Source organism: Kogia breviceps, chromosome 1 (assembly GCF_026419965.1).
Source record: "Kogia breviceps isolate mKogBre1 chromosome 1, mKogBre1 haplotype 1, whole genome shotgun sequence".
Classification (NCBI taxonomy): Eukaryota; Metazoa; Chordata; class Mammalia; order Artiodactyla; family Physeteridae; genus Kogia; species Kogia breviceps.
The window spans coordinates 58,644,596-58,667,587 of NC_081310.1; the positions used below are offsets into that span (position 1 = coordinate 58,644,596).

Sequence of the window (22,992 nt, forward strand, 5' to 3'; positions counted from 1 at the left end):
CTTTGAGAAGGACTAATCTCGCATATACTAGACCTGCAATTCATGTTCACGGGGACTCCCCAGCCATCCAAGTACAAATCAAAAGGGAGAATGACAAGATATGGGGGAATGTGAACCCAAACCCTATCAAGCAAAAGCTGCAAGCCCAACATCCAGCTAGTAGTAAGAAGAGTTCCATTTAACAAACGTAAATTGAATGTCTTCTCTCCATTGCTTCCATATGCTCCGTTGGACAGTGCTTTGCTCACATGCACCGTCTCATTTGATACTCATCCTAGCCTTCTGAAGTGTGTGACGATCAGGAGGAAGGGGCTCTCGGAGAGGTCCAGTGATTGCTGAGGGCACAGAGCTCTGGAAGGCAGAGTACAGGCAGCTGGTGCCGGCTGACTATGATGGGGGCCCTTTCAAGCTGCCTCTCAGACACCTGAGCATGCTTGGCCGAGACTGGGTGGGCCCCTGTGAACCTGCCTCGGGCCCTGCCCTCTGACGGCTTCTGTCCCGTCTGAATTCCCATCGCGAGCACACTCTCTTAGCCAGCTGAGTCTGCTCTGGGGTCAAAGGCCGAATCATCTCGCCCTTGTCAGGCTCATTGGCTCTGCCTCTCTTCTCACCCACAGGACACTTTGTCCTTCTAAGAGTGTGGCATGTGTCCTCACCTCTGGCTGTTTGCTCTGGGCTCCAAGGTTTCCAGCAAAAGGAGGAGGTCCTCAGGGTTTGGGGTAGCACCAGTAGGCCGTCCCTTGGCAAGCAGCACATACCAGGCCCTGCAGGTCTCAGAAGGAGTCCTCCCTTCCCTATCTTGGGCATCTGAGAGGCTGCAGAGACCCAGCCATAGCAACACCCCAGTAGCGAGCCATCTCGAGAGGCTCAGATGGAGGTGCTGCTCTCCCCCACTCAGCCTGGGTCGGGGAGGGAAGGGGCACTAACTGCACGGACTTCAGGATGCCAGGGTTCCCTCCTCCAGGCCCAAGATCCATTTGTTTTTATGGTTGCTGGAGGGAACAGGGGCTTGAGAGCAAAAGGCCGTCATCTGAAGCAACGCTGGGTCTCTGTTACCGAAATAGCTGTGTGGTCTAAGGAAGTCGCAACGTCTTCGCCTGCATTTGTTTCCTCCTTTGCAAAGAGCTGAGGAGGACCCGCCTCCTAGGGCCGCTGGGCGGGATGAATGACATGGGTGTGTTCGAGCTGCTGGCACCTAATGAGCAGTGAATAACCCCATCTTCCTTCCTTTGGTGAGCCTGTTCCTGAAGGTACACAGGCCGTGAGACAAAGACCCCACCTGCTAGGAGCTTCTACCCCACAGTCTTGCCCAAACAGGGCAATGGCAGGAGGTCTGAGACTGGACCCGGCTGGGGGCATTGGGTTCAGGAGGTGAGGCTGCTGTTCCAAGGGATGGGCACCCAGTGTGTGAGCTCTTCAGCTGGGTGACTGAAGCCTGCTCCGTGCCAGCTGGGCTTGAATCAGAGCTAATGGCCTGCTAATGGTTTTCAGAGCTTTGCCTTGGAGGTGTGGAGAGCCGTGTGACTCACTGAGAGCCCCGTGTGGCTCACTGCCGTGGCAGCCGGTGCGACTGGAGGCTCTTCCATCCAGCAGCCTCTGCTCTCAGCACCTTTCGTTTCATGTTCCTTCATTTATATTTATTCATTCTGCAAACACTAGTCAGGAACCCAGAATGTGCTTGGCCCTGGGAGCACAGGCCCGGCTGAGGAAGACAGACTTGAAGGGGGGAAGGACTGAAGGTGGGTGACCTCCCACCCATCACCCCCTCTCCTCATCAGGCTCTGAGTGGCGGGGGGTGGATGAGTCAGAGCTTTCCTCCAGGCTCCCGAGGCTCACCCCCTTTCTCATGGGGTCACAGGAAAGGCCTGATGAAGGAGAAGTGTTTGAGGTTAATTGTGCTGAACTTGGCTCCTGAAGGGATGTGGGATGGGGAAGGAGGAAGCATGGAAGATAGTGCCCGGGGGACCAAGAGAAGGTACCACTGACAGCTGCGGCCATAGAACTGCCTTGGAAGGGGAGAAGATCAACTTGGTTTCAGTTTGTTTTCTTGAGTTTCTTTTCTTTTAGAAGATGAAAAGGGAGTCAAGAAGCCCAGTGTGAGGATCCTGGGGGATAAAAGTGAGGACGGAGAAAGGGTAAATGAAATACTTCCTTGGCCCCAGCTCCCTCGAGCCTTCCTTCCCGGTTTCTCTGTCTCCAGCATCTCCCCTCTTCCTCTGGCCATCCTCTCTACCCTCTTGTCTCTTCAGTGCCTCTCCATCCCAGACTACCTCTGAAGCTCCCGAGGAATAACTGAAAAGTACAGCGACCGCCAAAATTGCTTCCCCGGCCCTGGCTCCACCTCTGCATCTGCTGTCCAGATTTTGCTTCAAAGTTCTGCCCGCCACTCACAACCAGAAAAGAAGTATTGATTAGAAAAGAAAAAGAAGTTGGGAATTTGAGTTGGAAAGTGGAAGGAGCAAGGGATCTCTTTCACATTCAGCTAATGGCACTGTGGCTAGTGAGCTGTAGTGGGACATCAATACCAACTCCAAACCCCACTCACATCCTGCTGAACTGAGGTCTGAGTAAAGGCTAACTGATGGATGGTGACAGTGAAGTGACTTGTCTAAGGGTATTCGATAAAGACTAGTTCTTCTCTCCCTCTCCTCCTCCAAATTTCCTAGAGGTCCCAGGACATTCCTAAGACCCTCTCCCCCCATCATCTCTGTGGCCGTAAACTAGCTTCTAACCTCTTGTCCAATTGCCGGAGCCTAGAGGCGGTTGGGAGCTTTGGAGTAACGAGCCTGGGCTCTTACTAGCTGTGGGAACTTGGGAAGTACTTAACTTCTCAGAGTCTCAGTTTCCTCATCTTAAAAAGGGGGGTAATAATATCTACCCAATGGGATGCTGTGAGGATTAAATGAGATCATGAGTTTGAAGGGCTTAACATGGTACCCAGAAGGGAGTATGTTCTCAATATGTGTCAGTCAATAATAATTCCAATAAAATCTCTACTTGGACGACCTACGAGTACCTTACACTCAGTATTGCTTGCCCACAAACCAGCTCCCTGGCCTCACTTTCTAGTTCCCTTACTGGAGTTAGCATTCCTCCTACATGTCCTCGGTGGTCTGGTCACCTGGATTCTATTCTGTTCTTTCCTCGTGTGAACTTTCTACCATCTCCTCATGCCCAAGTTCAGCCTTTCGTTATGTTTTCCCTGGGCCCCCTGACATCAGCGCTCCTGTTCAATCCCTCTCCACAGAGCCACCAGATTTAGCTTTTGGATTATGTCACTCTCTTCCTCAGGAACCTCCGGTGACTCCCCAGTGACCACTACTAATGTAACTACACACTCCTCACCCTGACGGTTCAGGTCCTCCACAATATGGCCTGATGCACCCCACCCCCCTCCTCCCTGTCCTTTCCCTCTCCCAACTCTTCCCCTCGGATGGGACATCACTGTCCCCACCACCCTCTTGCTCCCCAGGGTATGCTCTGTCAACAGAACAGATTGTAGAGACTATCCTAGGCAAAAAATAAAATAAAATAAAGGAATCTTTTGATGCTACCCTCAACCCACCAATACACTGGTCTACTCAGTCAAGGTTCTCCAGAGGAACAGATTTATATATAGAATGTATGTATATATACATGAATTGGCTCATGCAATTATGGAAGCTGGCAACTCAGAAATCTGCTGAGCTGGCAGGCTGAAGACCCAGGAGCACCAATGCTGGATCCATTCTGAAGGCCATCTGCTGTAGAATCAGGATAAGCCAATGCTGCAGATGAATTCCAAAGGCCGTCAGTTGGAGAATTCTCTCTTACTTGAGAGAGGCTGGTCTTTTGCTCTATTCAGGCCTTCAACTGATTGGATGAGGCCCACCCACATTATGAAGGGCAATCTGCTTTGCTCAAAGTCTACCAATTAATATGTTCAACTCAGTAAAACAACACCCTCACAGAAACACCCAGAATAATGTTTGACCAGATATCTGGGCATCGTGTGGCTGAGCCAAGTTGACTCATAAAATTAACCATCACCCCACTCATACTCCTCTCAATGTCTGCCCTCTTGAAAGGATCATAAAAACGTCATCCACCTTGAAGACTTCAATGGGGCATTTTGCGTCCCAGAAATATTTACACTGTATCTCTAATTGTGGAATTTCAGCACTGATTTCCTATGCAAAGGAAATATGATTTTGAGTGGGGTGTAGGGGTCCAGATTCCTGAAGCCTGTGAAGAAATCACAGCACACTGGCATTTCAGCCAGCTGGCTGCTTTCCCTGCCTGACATTCCTGCTAGGCTTGGTTCACTCTTTTCCAGCTTTGCAGACAGTATGTACAAAAGTTAATTTCTAGCCTTTCTTCAAGCTCTCTTTGGTCCCAGCACAGCCGTAAGAAAAATTGTGAAGTAGAGCAAAATACAGGGCATGAAACCAACCAGAAACCACCAAGAGTACTCATCCGTGAGAGGAAGAGGACCTCATTGCCAGGCCAGTGGGGAAACAAGAGACCCCTGGGCTCCAGGAGCTGAGAAGTGGAGCCCAGGGTGAAGGGGTGTGTGTGTGTGTGGTGTGTATGTGTGTGTGTATGTGTGGGTGCCTGTGAGTGTGTGTGTATGGGTGCCTGTGAAAGTTTGTGTGTATGTGTATGCATGGGTGCCTCTGTGTGTGTGTATGCATGGGTGCCTGTGAGTGTATGTCTGTGTGTGAGTGTGTGTGTGTGTATGTGTGTGTGTGTGTGTATGAACCCTGACAGAAAGAGCTGGACACACATCTTGCCCTTCCTCAGGCTCTGGTGTTTCAGGTGTCTCTGGCCACAGCCCTGCTCAAGCTTAGTCCACTCTGCCCTTCTTTTTTGCCCCTTGGCCCATGACTCTCACATGCCAGGATCCAGGCTCTGAGCCCTGGTTCCTCACCATTGCCCTGCCCAGGATGCTCAGTCTCCTCAGGGTGTTGGGGAATCTGCTATGGGGCAAGACCCAGGAGGCCAGGCTTCTCCTTTTGGTTTGTCTCTACATCTGCCTCAGGTTCTTCTATCACAAAGTGACTCAAAGCTAGTTGATCTGCCAGCTTCTCTTCTAGCTCCAACAATGTGTGAGTAATTATTTTGGAAAACAGTGAAATTTAATGAATCAGTATATCAGGATGTTTCAGCTGCAAATAACAAAACACTTGGAATAAAGAACTAAATGACCGGGCTGATTAACCACAGCAAACCTGCAGGTCAGAGACTGGTGATGCCAGGATTGGTGTGGAATCTCTGAGAGATCATCAAGGACTCAGGCCCTTCCACCTTCTCTCTCTGCCTTCTTCACGGCTGCCGCGGTCTTCCCTCATGGCGGCAAGATGGCTGCAGTGGCTCCAAGCTTCCATTCTCATGTAGCAGCTTCTCAAGTAGGAAGAAAAGGGGTAAGGGTGAAATCAGTGAGGAAAAGCTTTCTCAGAGCTCTAGTAGCTTCTTTCTGGGTCTCTGGTCAGAACTGGGTCACAGGTCTAATCTTAAACCAATCACTGGACAAAGGGATGGGACGGACCAATCATGATACATCTACCTGGGCCTGATGGATGTATGAACAATTGAAAACTTGGGATTCTGTTAGCAAGAAAGGTTTGGAGCAGCTGTTTGGTGGGTTACACTGTTTCTTTCAGGAGAAAGAAACAGTGTCTGGCTGTTGTAGCCAAAAAGGGAATTTATTGGGAAGAAAATATAGGGTGGGGCCTGGAGGAAATAGGCAGAAAACAGCAGGAGCTTTTGAAATAAAAGCTTTTCAGCCAGAATGGCCTGGTACAGATGCCTCATCACTGGGAAAGAATTCTAGTGCCTCTGTGCCTTGCATCACTTGTTCAAGACAAGTCTTGGCAGAAGTAGCGTATTGAATCAGGCTGGGGTTCAGGTCTATGACCTGGACACCTGGGTGCAGAGAGCAGCACCTGGCCTGTTTAGTCTCCCAAGTAGCCACCTACCAAGACCTTATCCAATGGGAGATTCTCATCCAATAGGAAAGAGGAGTTGGAAGCTGCACAGACAACACAAAGCCAGACAGCACAGCTAATATCCAGGAATTAGAAAAGCCTCTGTGAAGCCTGTGGCTTGGGAGATGCAGTCCTTGGGAAGCAGTGGTTGGCCTTATTTATTTCCACCATGATTAATTACCAGGAAACAAAGTAATGACTATATGCTCCATATCATTTTGCAAATCTTATTAACTGTTGGGTAAGTTCAATTTATTTACAACACTAATATCTGTTTATGTCAGCCAAGTTGGCAGTGTGGTTAGCCGTTGGCAACTTCAAGGAATTAGAATATGGTTAAAACAAACAACAAACATTAGAAGGAACATCGTCTCTGAGGAGGCTGGGCTGGGGAGGAGTTTGATCTCAGGGCCTTAACTGCAGCTGCTTCTCCCTTGGGTCTTTTCTGCAGCTCCGTGCCCCCACCCCCGCCACTGCCCTCCCCCACCCCGCCCAGGTAAGACATTGATAGGAGCAGAGGCTCCTGAGGGGCCCAGGTTACATCTCCAGTGACTTGGCGATGGGTTGAGTTGGTTAGGAGGAGAGAAGCAGGTGGTCTTGCATTTTACAAGTTCTATTGAATTGAGGCAAAATTTCTGGTCATCTGTAGGACCTTCAATTAAAATGAGGTGAATACAAGTTTACACAGCCCTGTTTCATCAGCCCTGAATGCAGGGACCTGGGTGTGGGATGGAGGAAAGGATGGGGCAAGAGTGCGGACAGGGCCTTCCCTGGTGGCGCAGTGGTTGAGAGTCCGCCTGCCGATACAGGGGACACGGGTTCGTGCCCCGGTCCCGGAAGATCCCACATGCCGCAAAGCGGCTGGGCCCGTGAGCCATGGCCACTGAGCCTGCGCGTCCGGAGCCTGTGCTCCGCAAAGGGAGAGGACACAACAGTGAGAGGCCCGCGTACCGCAAAAAGAAAAAAAGAAAAAAGTGGGCGGACAGCGAGTGATGCGCGTGCGCAAAGAAACCGCCGCCCAAAACGGCGGAAACCGTGTGCGTGGGCGGTTGGTCCAGTCGGCGCTGGCCTCCTGCGATGTTCGTTGAAGTGAAACTGGGTCCTGTTGCCAGTCTAGTCAGCCTTGAGACTCCTGTGCCGGCTGTTCCTTCTTCTGGAGAGAATGAAGCCACGGAGTCTGCTGAGGTAATGGCCTGGATTTTTTTTTTTTTAATTTTTGGTGGTACGCGGGCCTTCCACCATTGTGGCGTCTCCCGTTGCGGAGCACAGGCTCCGGACGCACGGGCTCAGCGGCCATGGCTCACGGGCCCAGCTGCCCCGCAGCATGTGGGATCTTCCCGGACCGGGGCACGAACCCGTGTCCCCTGCATCGGCAGGCGGATTCTCAACCACTGCGCCACCAGGGAAGCCCTGGCCTGGATTTTAATTGGTGCTAAGTGACCTCTTTGCGGGAGGCTTCAGGGTTCGATTCATGCTTACACTTAGGGACAGACGAGGTTCCCTCTTCTTGGGGGCCCACGGGGCTGGGGACCGTCAGCTTAGGGCACGTCAGATGTCCTTTGCTACATCCACTACAATTTAGACGCTTCATATATTTAGTATCTTTCCTCGCGGTGCACACTCAACCTTGGCGGAGAAACTCAACAGTGGTGGTGGTCACATCATCTAAAAAGAAACATTCTCTTATCAATAAACCTCCTGACTAGAATATTCAAATCGAATCACTATGCAACTTTAATCGTCTTCTTTAAACCCCGCCCCCCGGCCCGCCGCTTATCAGGCCCACTCAGTAGCCTCCTGAGGGACCATCACAAAGTCTCTTACCAGGAGCTCCATGGGAGGAGGGATTGATCCCCGTGCTCACGACCCGGCACAGCCAAAGAGGAGTGAGAGAGGGGAGAAGGAGAGCCCACCCTCCTTCTGCCACCTGGATTCCTCTGGGACTCAGGAACCCAGCTGAAGTTGTCTCTCTGCCCTCACATACCCCTCACACACTCAGATTTCCTCCTCAGAGCCTCTTCCTTGCCCAGGTGGAGCCATGGCTGTGTGTGACAGCTCAGTTTCCATCTACCCACCAAACCCAACCTTCTCAATGACCCCGTGAAGGCCTGCTTTCTTCGAAGACTCCTTTCCTGACTGTCCTGCCCCTCCTAGACCTCGCACCCCAAACTCACTCTCTCCCCCACCATCGTTAAGCCAAAGGCGTTTATTTCCCCACAACACTGAGAGGCCCGCGTACCGCAAAAAAATAAAATAAAATAAAATAAAATAAAATAACAAAGGAAACTTTCTATCGCTACCAAAATCAGAAAAATCTAGAACCCCTTGCCATGTAGAACACCAGAAATAATTTTAGTGAAAACCAAGTACTGTGAATAATTTCTGGATCCAAACTGTTGCTTGCCTGAGTTTGCTCTGCATTAGAAAAGGGAACTGGAAAGTCTCAAAGAGGAGCTCAAGACCAGCTCCAAACCAGACCTTCTCCTTGGTGTCAGGAGAAGAAAGAGACCTAAAAAGATAAGAACACTCCTGCTGTGGAAGTCTGCAGTCGTTAATTTCTTGTGCGTGCGTGTTGGTTTGAAAACTGGCCCCAATAGACGGTAGGCTTGGAGAGACGGAAGAAAGAGGCAGCCACTCCAGACTGGTAGGAGGCAGGGTTAACGCGCAAGAGAACTTACATATGAGGCTTGTCTTGAGTGCCGCAATATGAGTAGATCTCTGCACTTGCCCACCAGAATCTCAACAGTTTACAGAGAGGCCTTAACAGGGTTCAGACACATATACACCATCCAGATGGTATAACACTTAACTGCTGCATCCTTGAAGTAGCTCCTAGTGTGAGAACAGTGGGTGGAATGTACATTCCAAGGACAGGGGAGGGAGGAGCCTCAGATTGCCTGGGTCCAGGTCACAGGTCCACAAGTGGTCACATCCTCTCGGTGACCTCTTCCAACAATGCACCCACTACAGTCATCTCATATACCAGTCCCAAGCACTGGGAAACACTATTATTTTAAGGTGAGAAAATTGAGGTCCATTGCTGGGCAGTGAGTGACTTGCCCAAGGTCACAGGGCTGAAAAGTAATGACTTCTATTTGACAAATCCTGTGCCCCGAGCCAGGATGTGAGGATCCAGAAGAGGGAGAATCAAGGCAAGTACTTTCTTTGCCCCTATGGAGCTTACTGTCCAGTGGAGGAGAAAGACTAAATAAATAATCAGACTGAAAAATTAAATAATGATAATTGCAGCAAGCATTATAAAGAAAAAGCTCAGGAAACTAGAGGATCTTGCAATGGGAGAATCTACCTGGACTTGGGTGTGGGGGGGTCATCAAGTGGGCTCTTAAGGAAATCACATGTAGGCTAGAGGTGAAGGGCAAGTAAGAAGTGGCAGGGAAAAAGTTTTAAGCAGAGTGACGTGCATGTGCAAAGGTCCCGAGGCCAGGTGGCTGGCGCAGTGACTGAGGAGGAGAATGGGTACATTTAAAGCTGAGGGAGGAAGGAGTTCAGGTTTCCTCCACAGCAATAGTTTTCTTCAACTCTGGACTTCTGACTCCTAGGGAGGTTTATTTCCCCTGTCACATGTCACCCTTTGGTTAAGTCACTTAATCTCTCTGAGCCTCTGTTTTCTTTCTTTTCTGTAAAATGGATCAATAGTAATCTACTGTATAGGCTCACATGAGAATTAAATGAGATGTTCTTTGTAGACCAAGAAGTGCCCTCCAGTGTTAGCGCAGTTAGGTAAATTGCTTTCCTTGTGCCGAGGGGCCAGCAGAGGTGCAGAGAGGTGAAGTGACTTACTAGGGTCACACAGCTACCAAGCCAAGACCCTTCAGGGATGGACACAGGAGAGGAGCTTGCTCTGGTGATCCTCTTTTACAGGTTAGTTTGGAGGGGCTACTGGATGGAAGCTGCTGGGACCAAAAGACCTCTGGTCGCTTGGGAGAGAAAACTCCTCAGAAGAACTTGTTTCCCAGCTTGAAAAGGAATGGACAAGGAACCGCAGCGCAGCCCAGCGGTGAGTGTGTGGAAGATGGGCGCTCAGCCCAAAGCTGGGTCAGCAAATCACTGGACCCCAAATACAACCACGCCCCTACTCCAGGCTCCACCGCCACAGTCCCCTCCCTGTCAGCTGACCTCACTAAGCATTAGCAGGTCGGGCTCAAGATGCTTTTCCTCCCAGATGCTTTGCAGGTTCCAAAAGGATATTGACAGAGGGGGAACCTCTCCAGGCTCCCAGAAGGAAGCTCGGATGGTGGGATGGAGGCAGGGAACAGAAGGACTATTTTAAGACTGGGGGTGGAGAGGTAGGTATGGTCCATAACATGCAGGCAACTACTCACTTACTACTTGACCTGAGTGATTAGTTTCCTGGCTTTTAGTTTTCTTATCTGTTCAAGGTGGGGGGGGTGCGGGGGATGCCATTAGCCCTAGCTCCTCATAGCTTGTGTGAGATGAGAAAAAAAAAAGATTTATAGAAAAGAACTTAGCGAATTTCTTAAAAATGGTAAAATTTCCAGCAATATCAGTTATCCAGAGGATTTCAATCTCTTTCTAGTCCTGCCCACTTGCCTCACTCTTGCCCTCTCTGGCATCTCTGGAAACTTCTGTGAAGTGCTCAGAGCCTGAGGAACCTGGTTTGTGAAACTTTGGTCTAGAGAAATAAGCTCTCTAATAGGATTAATTAAACCCGGGTTAAACATAGCCCTGCCATCGAGTAGTTGATGACCTTGGACAAGTCGCTTGACCTCCCCGGGGCCAGGTGTTTCAGGGCACAGACAAAAGTAGCCCTGTGGAAAGTTACAGGGTTCCCCTGCATACTCTATTATTTTGTGGTGATTGTTATAGGTGGCTAAATCCCACAAATTAGAAGGAGCCAGAGAGAGACCGAGTCTGCTGGCTCCCATAGCTGAGAAGGTAGGTGTGGCCTCAGGTGTGGCTGGATCGAGGACTTGAATGACGTCCAAATTCTCTCCCTCCATCTCTCAGCTCAGCTGTTGTCTGGGCACTGGTCTCTCTATAAACGCCTGTCCTGTATCATGCCAACTCAGCAACCCCTACTACCATCCACATAGACAATCCCAAGGAAGGCCTTTTATTAGCTGGCTTGAATCCTGTGCCTCTCAGGGGCCAATCCCATGGCTGGAGAGCAGGCCCCATAATTGGTGGTCCCTTCAGAGCCACACAGGGAGGGGAAGAGCTGCTCCCCAAAGGAAGGGAGTATGTTTTGCAAAAGGGGTAAGTAATATGAGCAAATCAAAAGAGCAGCTCTCGCTCTCACCCCGGGCATATCTTGCTGTACGGTGAGTTTAAGTACAGCTGAAGTGACTTTTGAGTGGCAGAATTAATTCGAAAGGACCCTGGAGGTCTTGTCCACCCTCTCCCAGCTCTGGCCTCCCCTGCCAGCCTGGGAATGATAGTCACCCAGTGTTAGAGCTAGCACATAGAAACACTCTCCAGAACAGTTTGAGAATCCGTGAACAACTGACAGAAAGAGAGGAGGATGGCAGGGTTGTAGAGAGATCTGGTTCAGGCATTTTCTAAGCTGACTCATTACACACCAAGAGAACTTTGGTTTTATTTCTAAACTATTTTGCAGCCTTTGGGGGAAGGGAGAAGATGTCATCTTAAGAGGTCACAGAGCAATCTGTCTGCTGGCCAAGTCAGGGTCACAGGTGTGTTTGGCCAGCATGGTGTCTTGTTGTTTAAGGTTTTTTTCTTTGTTTTGTTTTTGGAGAAGTCACCAACATTTAAAATGTTGGAGATGTCACAGGAAAATGTGGAATTTGGGCCTCTCTTAAAGTAGAATGGCAGTACTGGGCCACATCCCTGCATGGCAACAGGAGGGTGGATCTGGGTAGCAGCTTCCCCATTGAACAGGGCATGTGAGCTGCAGTCGCCACCACTCCCTTTGATATCCCCCAGCTTGCACCTGGCCACTCACTCACGCCCCCTGCCTTGGCCTGTGGTCATTTTTGGGTCCTGCACTAAATGGCTTTGGGGCCACAGACCAAAGACCAGCCACCAGTCTAGAGACCTTCCCTGATGGAAAGTGAGACCAGCTAGAAAGGAAGAAGTTTGTTCCCAAGCCTGCAGGCTGAACACAGTGACTCAGAATTTTGGTGTGAGCAGCTAGAACAGAACAGAGCAAAACATCCAGCGGGAAAGAGGCTTTCACAGTGGCCTCTTCACCCACCCCATTTTATGGATGGGAACACCGAGGCTCAGAGGGAAGGGCATTTGGACCTCGGTTTTCCTGCTCAAAGGCCAGGTTCTATCAACCAAACCAAATCATTTCCTTCCTTCCTTTGCTTCCTTCCACAAATCTTTATTAATAGCAAGCAGTAGGCCCTTTGCACACATCACTCCCTCTGTTTTTTCCCATTCACTGGACAAGTATTTATTGCGCCACTTATGCATTCGGGTGCTGAACTAGGTGCTGGGGAAATACGAGTAAAAAGAAAATACAAGCAGGAAGCCTACCCACCTGGGTCCCACTTTAGGCGGGGCCGGAGGCGGCGGGGGCGGGGCGGGGCGGGGCGGGGCGGCGGGGTTGGCCCTGGTTGGCACTTGCCCAGCCCAGTGGGTGTGCAGCAGCAGCTGAGTCAGGACCAGCACCCAACATCGGGCATCGAGGCACGGTGCGGACGCCGCGCTGGCCTTGCCTCCGACCCGGACCGACCCCGGGCAAATTGTGGGTGCCAAGGAGAGGCCACATCTCAGGGCTACGGAGGTGACAAGGGAGAGAGGTGAGCGCAGGGTTAGAAAAATGGCTGAATTGCAAATCCCGGAAGGGGAGGCTGGGGGGTGGGGGTAGGCTTCAAGACAGGGGTAGAAAGTTAACATTTGCTTATTTCTTAGCAAACCGGGTGGTAAAGACTGGTTCCTTATAGCCTCTTGTGCTAAAAATACCACTTTTCCTTTGGACTGCCTGCTGAGATTTGTCCCTCCCCTCCATCCTGAGGAGATGCTGAGAGGATTCTTGAGGGGAAGGGAGGGAGGGACTGGACGTCTGGCTTGTGGTGGAGGGGTATTCACACTGCTGGCTGGGCCTTGGGGGTAAAAAGGCTGACTTCCGGGGTCTCAACCCACCTCTCTGAAAAAGGAGGCCCAGGCACACCACCGATCCTTCAGCTAGTTCAGGTGGAGTGGGACTAGGCGGTTTGCTTTGCTGGACAACAGGAAACTTGTATCTGTTTAAACTGGGCCAAGAGACTAGTTGCACCTGGTCCTAGTGAAAGCAACCAACAGGTTAAGTCCAGTGTCACGAGGAGATCTTGAAAAGTTCAGTCTATTCCCAGGTAGTGAGTGCTTGATTCAGTGCCTGATCTGTGCCAGGCCCTGTTCTGATGCTGGGGATACAGCAGTAAACAAGACAGCCGTGGCCTCTTGTTCCAGAAAGCTGCTTTTTGGTGGAGAAGACAGATAATTGCAAGTTGAAGTAAATGCTGGGACAAAAAACAAGGGACTGGGATAGAGGACCAGAGCTCCTTTAGTTGTAGCCTGCAGGGAAAGTGTCTTTGAGGAGGTGATGTTGAAATTGAAGTCAAGCCTTGGGAAGAGCGGGGCAGAGACATTCCAGACCATGGAGAGTCTGTGCTGAAGTCCTGAGAAAGGTAAGTTGTGGATGTGTCAAGGAGCTGAAAGAAAACCAGAGAGGGACTTCCCTGGTGGTGCAGTGGTTAAGAATCCGCCCGCCAATGCAGGGGACACGGGTTCGAGCCCTGGTCTGGGAAGATCCCACATGCCGCAGAGCAACTAAGCCTGTGTGCCACAACTACCGAGCCCGAGTGCCCCAACTTCTGAAGCCCGTGCTCCTAGAGCCTGTGCTCCGCAACAAGAGAAGCCACCGCAATGAGAAGCCTGCGCACCGCAACGAAGACAACGCAGCCAAAAATAAATAAATAAATAAATAAATTTAAAAACAGGGAAAGAAAAAAGAAAACCAGAGAGGACCAGGATGAAGTGGGGAGGTGGGCAGGGGCCAGGCCGTGCAAGACTGTGTCTAGGAATGGAGAGTTTTTATAAAACCATTGAAGGGTTTTATGGGAGAAGAAAAAAAAAGAAGTCCACCCACCTGGAGGTCTAACAGAACAGATAAGAAAAGGAGAGAGTTGGAGACAGTGAACAGGGCTATGAAGGCAATGAATTAAATGGTGTGATACGATGGGGAGGGGTGGTCAGGGGTAGCGTTTATAAGAAGGTAGCATCCTTTTGGCATTCAAGACCCAAATAGCAAGACGTGAGCGGCAGGCATGCCCAGCTCACGATGGAGGCCAAGTCACAACTCTCCAGAGATGCCAAACTAAACAACAAGCTGGGTCAAGGGGTGAGGGGCAAGACCTTGACCTTGTTAATTAGGGTCTGGGTACCTGCACTCATCAAGGGTTTTTTTTTTCCTTTTTCCTTTCTTTTTAATTTTTGGGTGGGGGGCGTGGGGCTCACAAAGAGGCTCTCTGTGAATCGTGAGTCAAGATGTGGGCTTAAATCCCTGCTCCGTCCTCTATGTGTGACCTCGGGCACCTGTCACACCTCTCAGAGCCTCAGTCTCCTCCAAGGTAAAATGGGGACCCCATGACACCCATGGGGCAGGGAGGTTGAGAGGAGTTGATGAGCTTGTGTGTGTAAAGGGCTGATCCCAGTGCCTGGCCCTGGGTCCCAGCTCTGAAAACAGCACTGAAATTCTGATAACCCTGTAAGTTGTCAGAGCTGGAAGGGACTCAGAGAGTGGGGCCAGCCCCATCCTTTTGCATGTGAAGACAGAGAGGGGAGCAGCCTGCCCAAGGCCACACAGCAACTGCACTGTCAGTAGCTGCATCACTGCCAGCCTCTCCCTATGGCCTAGAACCAGCCTGCTTCCAGAAAGGCCCTCTGGCTTCCTCCCCTCCCTCCTTCCCCCTTCCTCTCCCTGTGGCCTCTGATGATGATCATGGGCCAGGGATCTTAGGCATCATGGCTGCCTGAGCTTCCATCTGTGGTTTCACTCAGACCAGGTGTGCCAGGCCCACAGACCTCATCTGTGATTCTAAACCCATTCTGAACCAGTTCTAAACTACCTCAGGGCTGGCTGGTTGTGGAAGAAGGGGAGGGCTGCGTAAGGGATCAAAAAGTTCTGGGCTCTGAAGGTTGGGATCAAATCCCAGTTCTTACACTTCTCAGCTGTGTGCCCTTGGACAAGTTGACCTTCTGAACCTCAGTTTCCTCATGTATGAAATGGGGTTACACCTGAGGGCACTTCTCCAGGGTTTTTCTTATAGGGGCACTGATCCCATTCCTGGGGGCTGCACCTGCATGACCTAATCACCTCCCAAAGGTCTCACCTCCTAATACCATCACACTGGCGATTAGTTTCAACATGAATTTGGGTGGTGATGGTGGGGGTGGGGTGGGGGAGACCCAAACATTCAATCTTTTACAAGGACCCAGAGCTGATTTCTCCTCTCCCCTAAGGCACACCAAGGCGACACCATTTAAAAGGAAAGGAAACCACGGTGCGGAGACCCCAGAGACGGAGACCCTCCTGCAGCAACAAGGGGGCAAGAGGGGCCCACTGCTGAGGGCCATCTGGCAGGTGGGCCGCTCCACCTTCCTCCTGGGGACCCTCAGCCTCATCATCAGTGACGTCTTCAGGTTCACGGTGCCCAAGCTCCTCAGGTGGGTCCAGGCCTTGGGTGCCTCGCTGAGGCTGGTGGTCCCATTAACGGCGTCCTTCCAGGACCAGGGGACCTTCAGCCCTCCTCCTGCCTCTGCCTAGACCTCTGGTGCTCAGGGCACTGAGGGTGGGTGAAAAGGATACTCAGGAAGGACCAATTAAACAAGAAAGTGAGTGACCTTGGGGAGGGAAAACGAGTGAATTCTAGCCTGACTCTATCCGTTTGCTTTTGCTATACAACAAAGCCCCTCAAAAGTGAGGGGCTTAGGGCTTCCCTGGTGGCGCAGTGGTTGAGAGTCCGCCTGCCGATGCAGGGGACACGGGTTCGTGCCCCGGTCCGGGAAGATCCCACATGCCGCGGAGCGGCTGGGCCCGTGAGCCGTGGCCACTGAGCCTGCGCGTCCGGAGCCTGTGCTCTGCAACGGGAGAGGCCACAGCAGTGAGAGGCCTGCATATCTCAAAAAAAAAAAAAAAAAAAAAAGTGAGGGACTTAAAGCCACTTCTTTAGCTCATGATCCTGTGGGTCAGCAATTCAAGCTGGCTTCAGCTGGGTGATTCTTCTTTTCTTGGCTGGGTTCACTCATCTGTCTGCAGTCACCTGTGGGGCTGGCTGGGGACTGGCTGGTCCAAGACAGTCCCAGCTGGGATATCTTGTCTCTGCTCCGGTGGTCTCTCATCCTCAAAAGGCTAAATCCGGCTTGTTCACGGGGCCATTTGGCAGGATTCCAAGACAAAGCAAAAGTTGCATTTTCTCGTGAGGCCAAAGCTGGTTGCACAGCCAGCCCAGATTCAAGAGGTGGCATGTTAGTGTGTTAGGGCTGCCATAACAAAGCACTACAAACTGGGTGACTTTAAACAACAGAAATTTTTTTCTGGTGCTTATCTTTTCTACTGTTCTTTCTTTTCTTTTTTAATTGAAGTACAGTTGATTTACAATGTTGTGTCAGTTTCAGGTATACAGCAAAGCGATTCAGTTATATTGTACATACATATGTCAATATATTCTTTTTCAGGTTCTTTTCCCTTATAGCTTATTACAAAATATTGAGTAAAGTTCCCTGTGCTATACAGTAGGTCCTTGTTGGTTATCTATTTTATAATAGTAGTGTATATATGTTAATCCCAAACTCCTAATTTATCCCCACCCCTTTTCTCTTTGGTAACCATGAGTTTCTCTTCTATGTCTATGGGTCTATTTCTGTTTTGTATATAAGTTCATTTGTATCATTTTTTTTAGATTTCACATATAAGTGACATCATATGATATTTGTCTTTCTCTGACTTACTTCATTTAGTATGATAATATCTAGGTCCATCCATGTTGCTGCAAATGGCACTATTTCATTCTTTTTTATGGCTGAGTAATATTCCATTGTATACCTATACCACATCTTCTTTATCCATTCAGTGGACCTGGAGGTTGCTTCCATGTCTTGGCTATTATTGTAAATAGAGCTGCAGTAAACACTGGGATGCACGTTTCTTTTCAAACTAGAGTTTTCTCCAGATATATGCCCAGGAGTGGGATTGCTGGATCATAGGTCAACTCCATTTTTAGTTGTTTAAGGAACCTCCGTATACTGTTCTCCATAGTGGCTGCCCCCATTTACATTTCCACCAACAGTGGAGGAGGGTTCCCTTTTCTCCACACCCTCTCCAGCATTTATTATTTGTAGACTTTCTGATGATGGCTATTCTGACCGGTGTGAGGTGATACCTCATTACAGTTTTGATTTGCAGTCCTCTAATAATTAGCGATATTGAGCATCTTTTCATGTGCGTTTTGGCCATCTGTATGTCTTCTTTGAAGAAATGTCTATTTAGGTCTCTGCCCATTTTTCAATTGGGTTGTTTTTTTGATATTGAGCTGTATGAGCTGTTTGTATGTTTTGGAGATTAATCCCTTCTCGGTCACATCGTTTGCAAATATTTTCTCCCATTCTGTAGGTTGTCTTTTCGTTGTGTTTATGGTTTCCTTTGCTGTGCAAAAGATTTTAAGTTTAATTAGGTCCCATTTAAACAACAGAAGTTTTTGTCCTCACGTTACTGGAGGCTAGATGTCCAAGATCAGTGTTGTTTCTTCTGAGGGCTCTCTCCTTGCCCAGACAGCTGCCTTGTCGCTGTGTCCTCACGTGGTTTTTCCTCTGAGCACATGCACCCCTGGTGTCTCCTTATGTGTCCAAATTTCCTCTTCTTACAGGGACACCAGTTGTATTGGATTAAGGCCCATCCTAACGGCCTCATTTTAACTGAATCACCTCTTTAAAGGTCCTATTTTCAAATACACAGTCGTATTCTGAGGTACTGGGGGTTTGGACTTTAACATATAAATTTTGTGACGACACAGTTCAGCCCATAACAGGTGGCAGTAAAAACTTCACCTGTTGATTGGTGGAGACGCAAGTCACGCTGAAAATGAGTGTGGACAGTGGGGGAAATGATTGCAACCATTTTTGTGGAAAACAAAAAAGAACCCCATACTGTCTGGTCCTCCAGACCTGGCCAGGCTTAGGCAGAGGCAATAGCCATGGGTGCCCTTTCTCACCAGCCTCTTCCTGGAGTTTATTGGTGACCCCAAGACCCCAGCCTGGAAGGGCTGTCTTCTCGCCATGCTGATGTTCCTCTCTGCCTGCCTGCAAACACTGTTCGAGCAGCAGCACATGTACAGACTCAAGGTGCTACAGATGAGGCTGCGAATGGCCATCATGGGCCTGGTGTACAGAAAGGTGAGCCGCAGGGGAGAGGCGTGGCCTTTCCTCTCTCTCCATCCTGTCCCAATTCACAGACAAATGTTCCAGCCAAGAAGTGGAATGTTCCTGAACCGTTACTGTCATCAGTGCCTAAAACCACACTCATTCATCACTTTACTCATGTTTGCCCACACCACACCCTCACCTTCTTGGCTATTTCTGTAAGGCTTGCGTGATCTGACCCTGGCACCTCTTCTAGCTGATTACGTCACACACTTCCTTCACACTTCTTTCACTTTCCTCCGGCCCCACAGGTCTTCTTTCAGTTCCTCAAGCACGCCAAACAATCTCCCACCTCAGGGCCTTTGCACTTGCTGTTCCCACTGCCTGGGCACCCTTTCCACAACTCTTCATGTAGTGAACACTCACCCCCCTGAGGATAAATAAAGGGCTAACCAACGGGCTCTGTGGAAACTGGATAAAGGTGGACTGTCAGCTATTTTACCCGGTAACACTGCTTACAATTAAAATGACCCCTGACCCCTTGGTAAATTGCATCTGGGCTGAAAGTTCTGCCAATGAACTATGATACCCGGAGGTAAGCCATAGCATTGGGCTTGGGCTTCTCTCTGCAGTGATTCTTGTCCCCTTGGGGGACCTTGGAACCGAAACCTGTGAGGCTGCTGCTCTAAGAGATGTTGGCCCCTCTGGGGTCTGGAGCATCTGAGCAAGGCAGTCCTGTGTAAGCCCCTTTCTCTCACACCTGAGCTGTCACTTGGGAAAGAAGGGGGCAAAGGGATCAGCTCCTGGGTGGCCGTGTAGCTCCTGAATTTCAGGCCACATCCCCCTGAGCACACTGGAGCTGGTGTGGCCTGTCCGGTCTCGGGAGTCCACACATGGAGCTGAGGCTGCAGGAAGATGACCCGAAGGCTTTGCTCTTCCCATCCCCACCCTTGGGGCAGCCGCCTTCATCACCTGATGAGGTCATACCCCTCCACTCTGCCCTCTGGGCTGCTTCTGTTTTAACTGTGTCTTCTTACTTTCTGTATCTGGTGCTTTGACATCTGGGGTCTTGCTGACCCTGGAGGGACTGCCCCTCTGTCCCTCCCAGGATCAGCCAGTTCCCAGAGATGCTAAGAGACTCATCTGAAAGCATCTCTTTCACATGCAAGCCAACCAATCCAGAGCTCACACCCCAACTGCCTCCTTTTTGGGCCCTAACACTCTAGGCCACTATCCCCTGCCTTAATCGCCCCGGGGCAGGGTACCAGACAATGAGGCCCAGCTCCTATGCCAAGAGCCCGGTGGAATTATTCCAACTAGCCAATCCTAAACCTGCTTACCCTGCCTGACCTTCCCATGAAAACCACAACAAGCTCTTGCCTGTGGTCCCCCCAACCCTGCAGCATCCTGGTGCTTCCCCAGTGGCCCCCTCATAGCGTGGGGTGCCCCCTCCTCTTGAGATCTGTGAGTATAATAAACCCTCTTGTCAAGGGCAGTCTTCTCTGATCTGTGGGCTTGCCATGCCTGAATAATGATAAAAACCTATATTTGAAAACACTTCTTCATGGCACTCATCATAATTACTATTAAAGGATGAACTATGTACATCTTTATTTAATTTTGTCCCCCAGCTCAAACTCCACTCCGAAGAGAGCAAGTGCCCTGCCTCTGTTGATCACAGTACTCACCTCAGAGTGAGGCCCAGAGCAGGTGCTCGGTAAAGATTTGAAGATTTTTTTTTCAGATTTCTACACTCAATCATTGCCAGCTCACCACTTCACCCCCTCACTTCTTCCCTGACACACTCAGCAGAGAGAGAGAGGGGACTGCAAGTAGAACGTAGCATTCAACAGGTTGGAAGGGGTCCACTGTGACCCCAGAGTTAGGGCAAATTTGGGGCTGCCAGAAAACCAGCTTGGTGTCTGAGAGGCACACTGAATGCCTGCAGGGGTCAGTCTAACACCCTGTCTAGCCCATGTCGTGCCTCTGTCATCCTGGATTCCAATCCTGGCCCAGTCACTTAGGAGCCCTCTGGCTTTGGGCAAATTGGTCAATTTCTCTGTGCCTCAGTTTCCTTAGCTGTGAAATGGGGTTAATAATTCTGCATCTCACTGATTCTAGTCTCACGTTTTTTTTCTCTTTTTAACTTCTGAAATCAAGATGTTTTAATTTAGTTGGCATTGATGTTTTTTCCCATAGTGATACAAAAGTAGAGAGTACTTTATCCACAGTGTTTTAGATTGAATGAAATATGGCAGTACCCGCTCCATACAGTTGTCTGATGTGCCCCATCACGGAAAATGGTGAAACTGTTAGTTTATTGAGCACAGTGCCTAGGCTGTAGCGCTCAGCAGATGACCACCATTATCAGCATTATCACCATTATCAACTATTGCTTTCACCACTCGCTAGTAGTATGTTATTAATTGTTATTAGTCCAGTGCTTTAGGGGTTTCAGGGTATTTTCATTTTTGTCTTCTCCCTGGAGTCTCACAATGGGAGGTTAGCTGAGGAGATTTTATTAGCCCACTTTGCAGATGAGTGAACTGAGGCTCAGATGGTAAAGAAATCTGCCTCAGCCAGCAGGGGCAGCACAGCTTAGACCCCGGCCTGCTGGGTGGCTGTTCTCTTGCTCAGTCCAAGCCGTGGGCCTCCCTCCCTCCTGGGCCCTTCCTCCCTCGTGGTCCTCCCTAACTGCCCCTCACCCTCTCCTTCCCTCCCTCCTGACTCAGGTCTCCATCTTCTGCCCCTCCCAGGTCCTGGCTCTGTCCAGCAGCTCCAGAAAGGCCAGCGCAGTGGGGGACGTGGTCAACCTGGTGTCTGTGGATGTGCAGCGGCTGACTGAGAGCATCACCTACCTCAACGGGCTGTGGCTGCCGCTCATCTGGATCATCATCTGCTTTCTCTACCTCTGGCAGGTGTTCTGGGGCAGAGAGAGCTGGGATTTGAGTTGAATCCTCCTCACCCCCCCTCCCCATCCTCTTCCCCCTCCACGTCCCCCTCCTCCTCCTCCTCCTCCTCATCCTCCCCCACCTCCTCCTCCCCCTCCTCCTCCTCCTCCTCCTTCCTCACCTCCTCCCACTCCTCCTCCTCAATCCTATCTCCATCTGCACACTGCGGGCTGATGTAATGGGCAAAGTCTTAGATGAGGATGACCTTCACTTCACCTTGGGCTGGATGCTCACCTCTCAGGGCCTCAGTTTCCTCATCTGTATGATGATGATGGTGATGACATTGGCACTTTTTGGGTGTGATATCGGGGTAACAAGTGAGCAGATTAGGCATGTTTTGAAGTTACCAGTAATGGTAGGGCACCATCACCACCACCACTACCAACAACAAAAAAAAGGGAAAGAAAATTTAGGGGAAAGAATTTACTACTTGGTTTTCAAAAAGCATTAAGTAGCCAACCAGGCCAAAAAAAAAAAAAAATCAGAACTTTTTCTAACTTTCTTATATCTGTTTTGTGGTGCAGGATTTTCTTTTTTCTTTTTAATTAAAATCACAGACTTTGTAGTGGGACTGCCTGGGTTCGAAACCTGCTTTCAGCACTTGCTAGTTGTAAAACCTTCCAGTAAGTAACTTAGCCTCTCCGTGCCTCATTTCCTCAGTGGCAAAGTGAGGACTGTAATTAACCGAAGTGCCCCAGCCCTTGAGTTGCTGAGGAATTAAATGAGCTAATACCTGTGAAGCACTTAGATAGCATCTGGGACACAGCTATACCCTATAGGTGTTTAATTGTCTTGTTGGTTATGCATGGGGGTGGGGCAGTTCATTTGAAGATCTTCTTCAGCTCTGCTCCATGAGGGCTGGTTCCAGGCTCACAGACTTTTCTGTAAAGGAGCAGATTGTAGATATTTTAGACGTTAGGGGCCATAGGGTCTCTCTCAAAACTATTTAACTCTTCCCTTCTAGTGCACAAGCAGCCACAGGCAATACTAATCAAACAGGCCTGGTGGTGTTCCAATAAAATTGCTTATGGACACTGAAGTTTGAATTTCATGTAATTTACACATATCATGAAATCATCTTCGTTTGATTTTCTTCAATCATTTTAAAATGTAAGAACGATAAACAATCTTTGTATGGCTTGAGGTCGGCATATAAACAGGTGGAGAGATCTGGCCCATGTGCTGTGTTTCACAGGCCCCTGGGTGAGTGTATCAACGGCATATTGATTGTGAATGAGTGTGGAATGCTCCAGAATACCAGCTGTGTGTTATCATCATTATTGTACCTCTGCTACTGCCCCAGTGTCCCCACAATAAGGGCTTGGGGCCTGGACACTTTTGGACTTGCTACCTTGCAGTCTAGGACCTAGCATACAGAGGGTGCTCAGCAAGTGCATAACTGTTGGCTGTTATTATTAGAGAGAAAGGGAGGAAGGACACTGGGGAAAATGCAGGGCAGTTAAACAGGCCGACCCGTGACTCAAGTGAAACTGCAGACAACACACCCATCACTTTCCCTGACTCTTGGCAGGTGGTCCTAACATCAGAAAGTCACCATGAGACCCTGGTAAAGGGGGAGCGGTAGGAATTGGGGTTGCTACCGTTAGCATTTGTAGCATTTTTGCCAGAGAGAGTGTATTTAACCTTCTGTTCACATTCCTTTGACTATTCTCCCAGCCCCGGCTGTAGGCAGGTGTTTGCCTTCTGGGCACCTGTCCATTTGGACACTG

General features: G+C 49.8%; 1 protein-coding gene across 1 annotated transcript; it reads left to right on the forward strand.

Annotated features, from left to right (window-relative positions):
* Window positions 1-6,958: 6,958 nt before the first annotated feature.
* LOC131755306 (ATP-binding cassette sub-family C member 6-like) lies at window positions 6,959-21,265 on the forward strand. Its single transcript, XM_059061780.1, has 5 exons — window positions 6,959-7,045; window positions 9,854-9,984; window positions 15,417-15,620; window positions 18,167-18,344; window positions 21,068-21,265. Exons 1-5 carry the CDS (start codon window positions 6,959-6,961, stop codon window positions 21,263-21,265), a joined length of 798 nt encoding a protein of 265 aa, XP_058917763.1.
* The last annotated feature ends 1,727 nt before the right edge of the window (window positions 21,266-22,992 follow it).

Bases quoted from the DNA above. Each gene is read 5' to 3' on its own strand.
- LOC131755306 (XM_059061780.1), top strand. From the start codon at position 6,959: ATGCGCGTGCGCAAAGAAACCGCCGCCCAAAACGGCGGAAACCGTGTG. The intron at 15,621-18,166 runs GTGGGTCCAGGC...CTTTCTCACCAG, and splicing joins ACGGTGCCCAAGCTCCTCAG to CCTCTTCCTGGAGTTTATTG. The intron at 18,345-21,067 runs GTGAGCCGCAGG...TGCCCCTCCCAG, and splicing joins TGGGCCTGGTGTACAGAAAG to GTCCTGGCTCTGTCCAGCAG.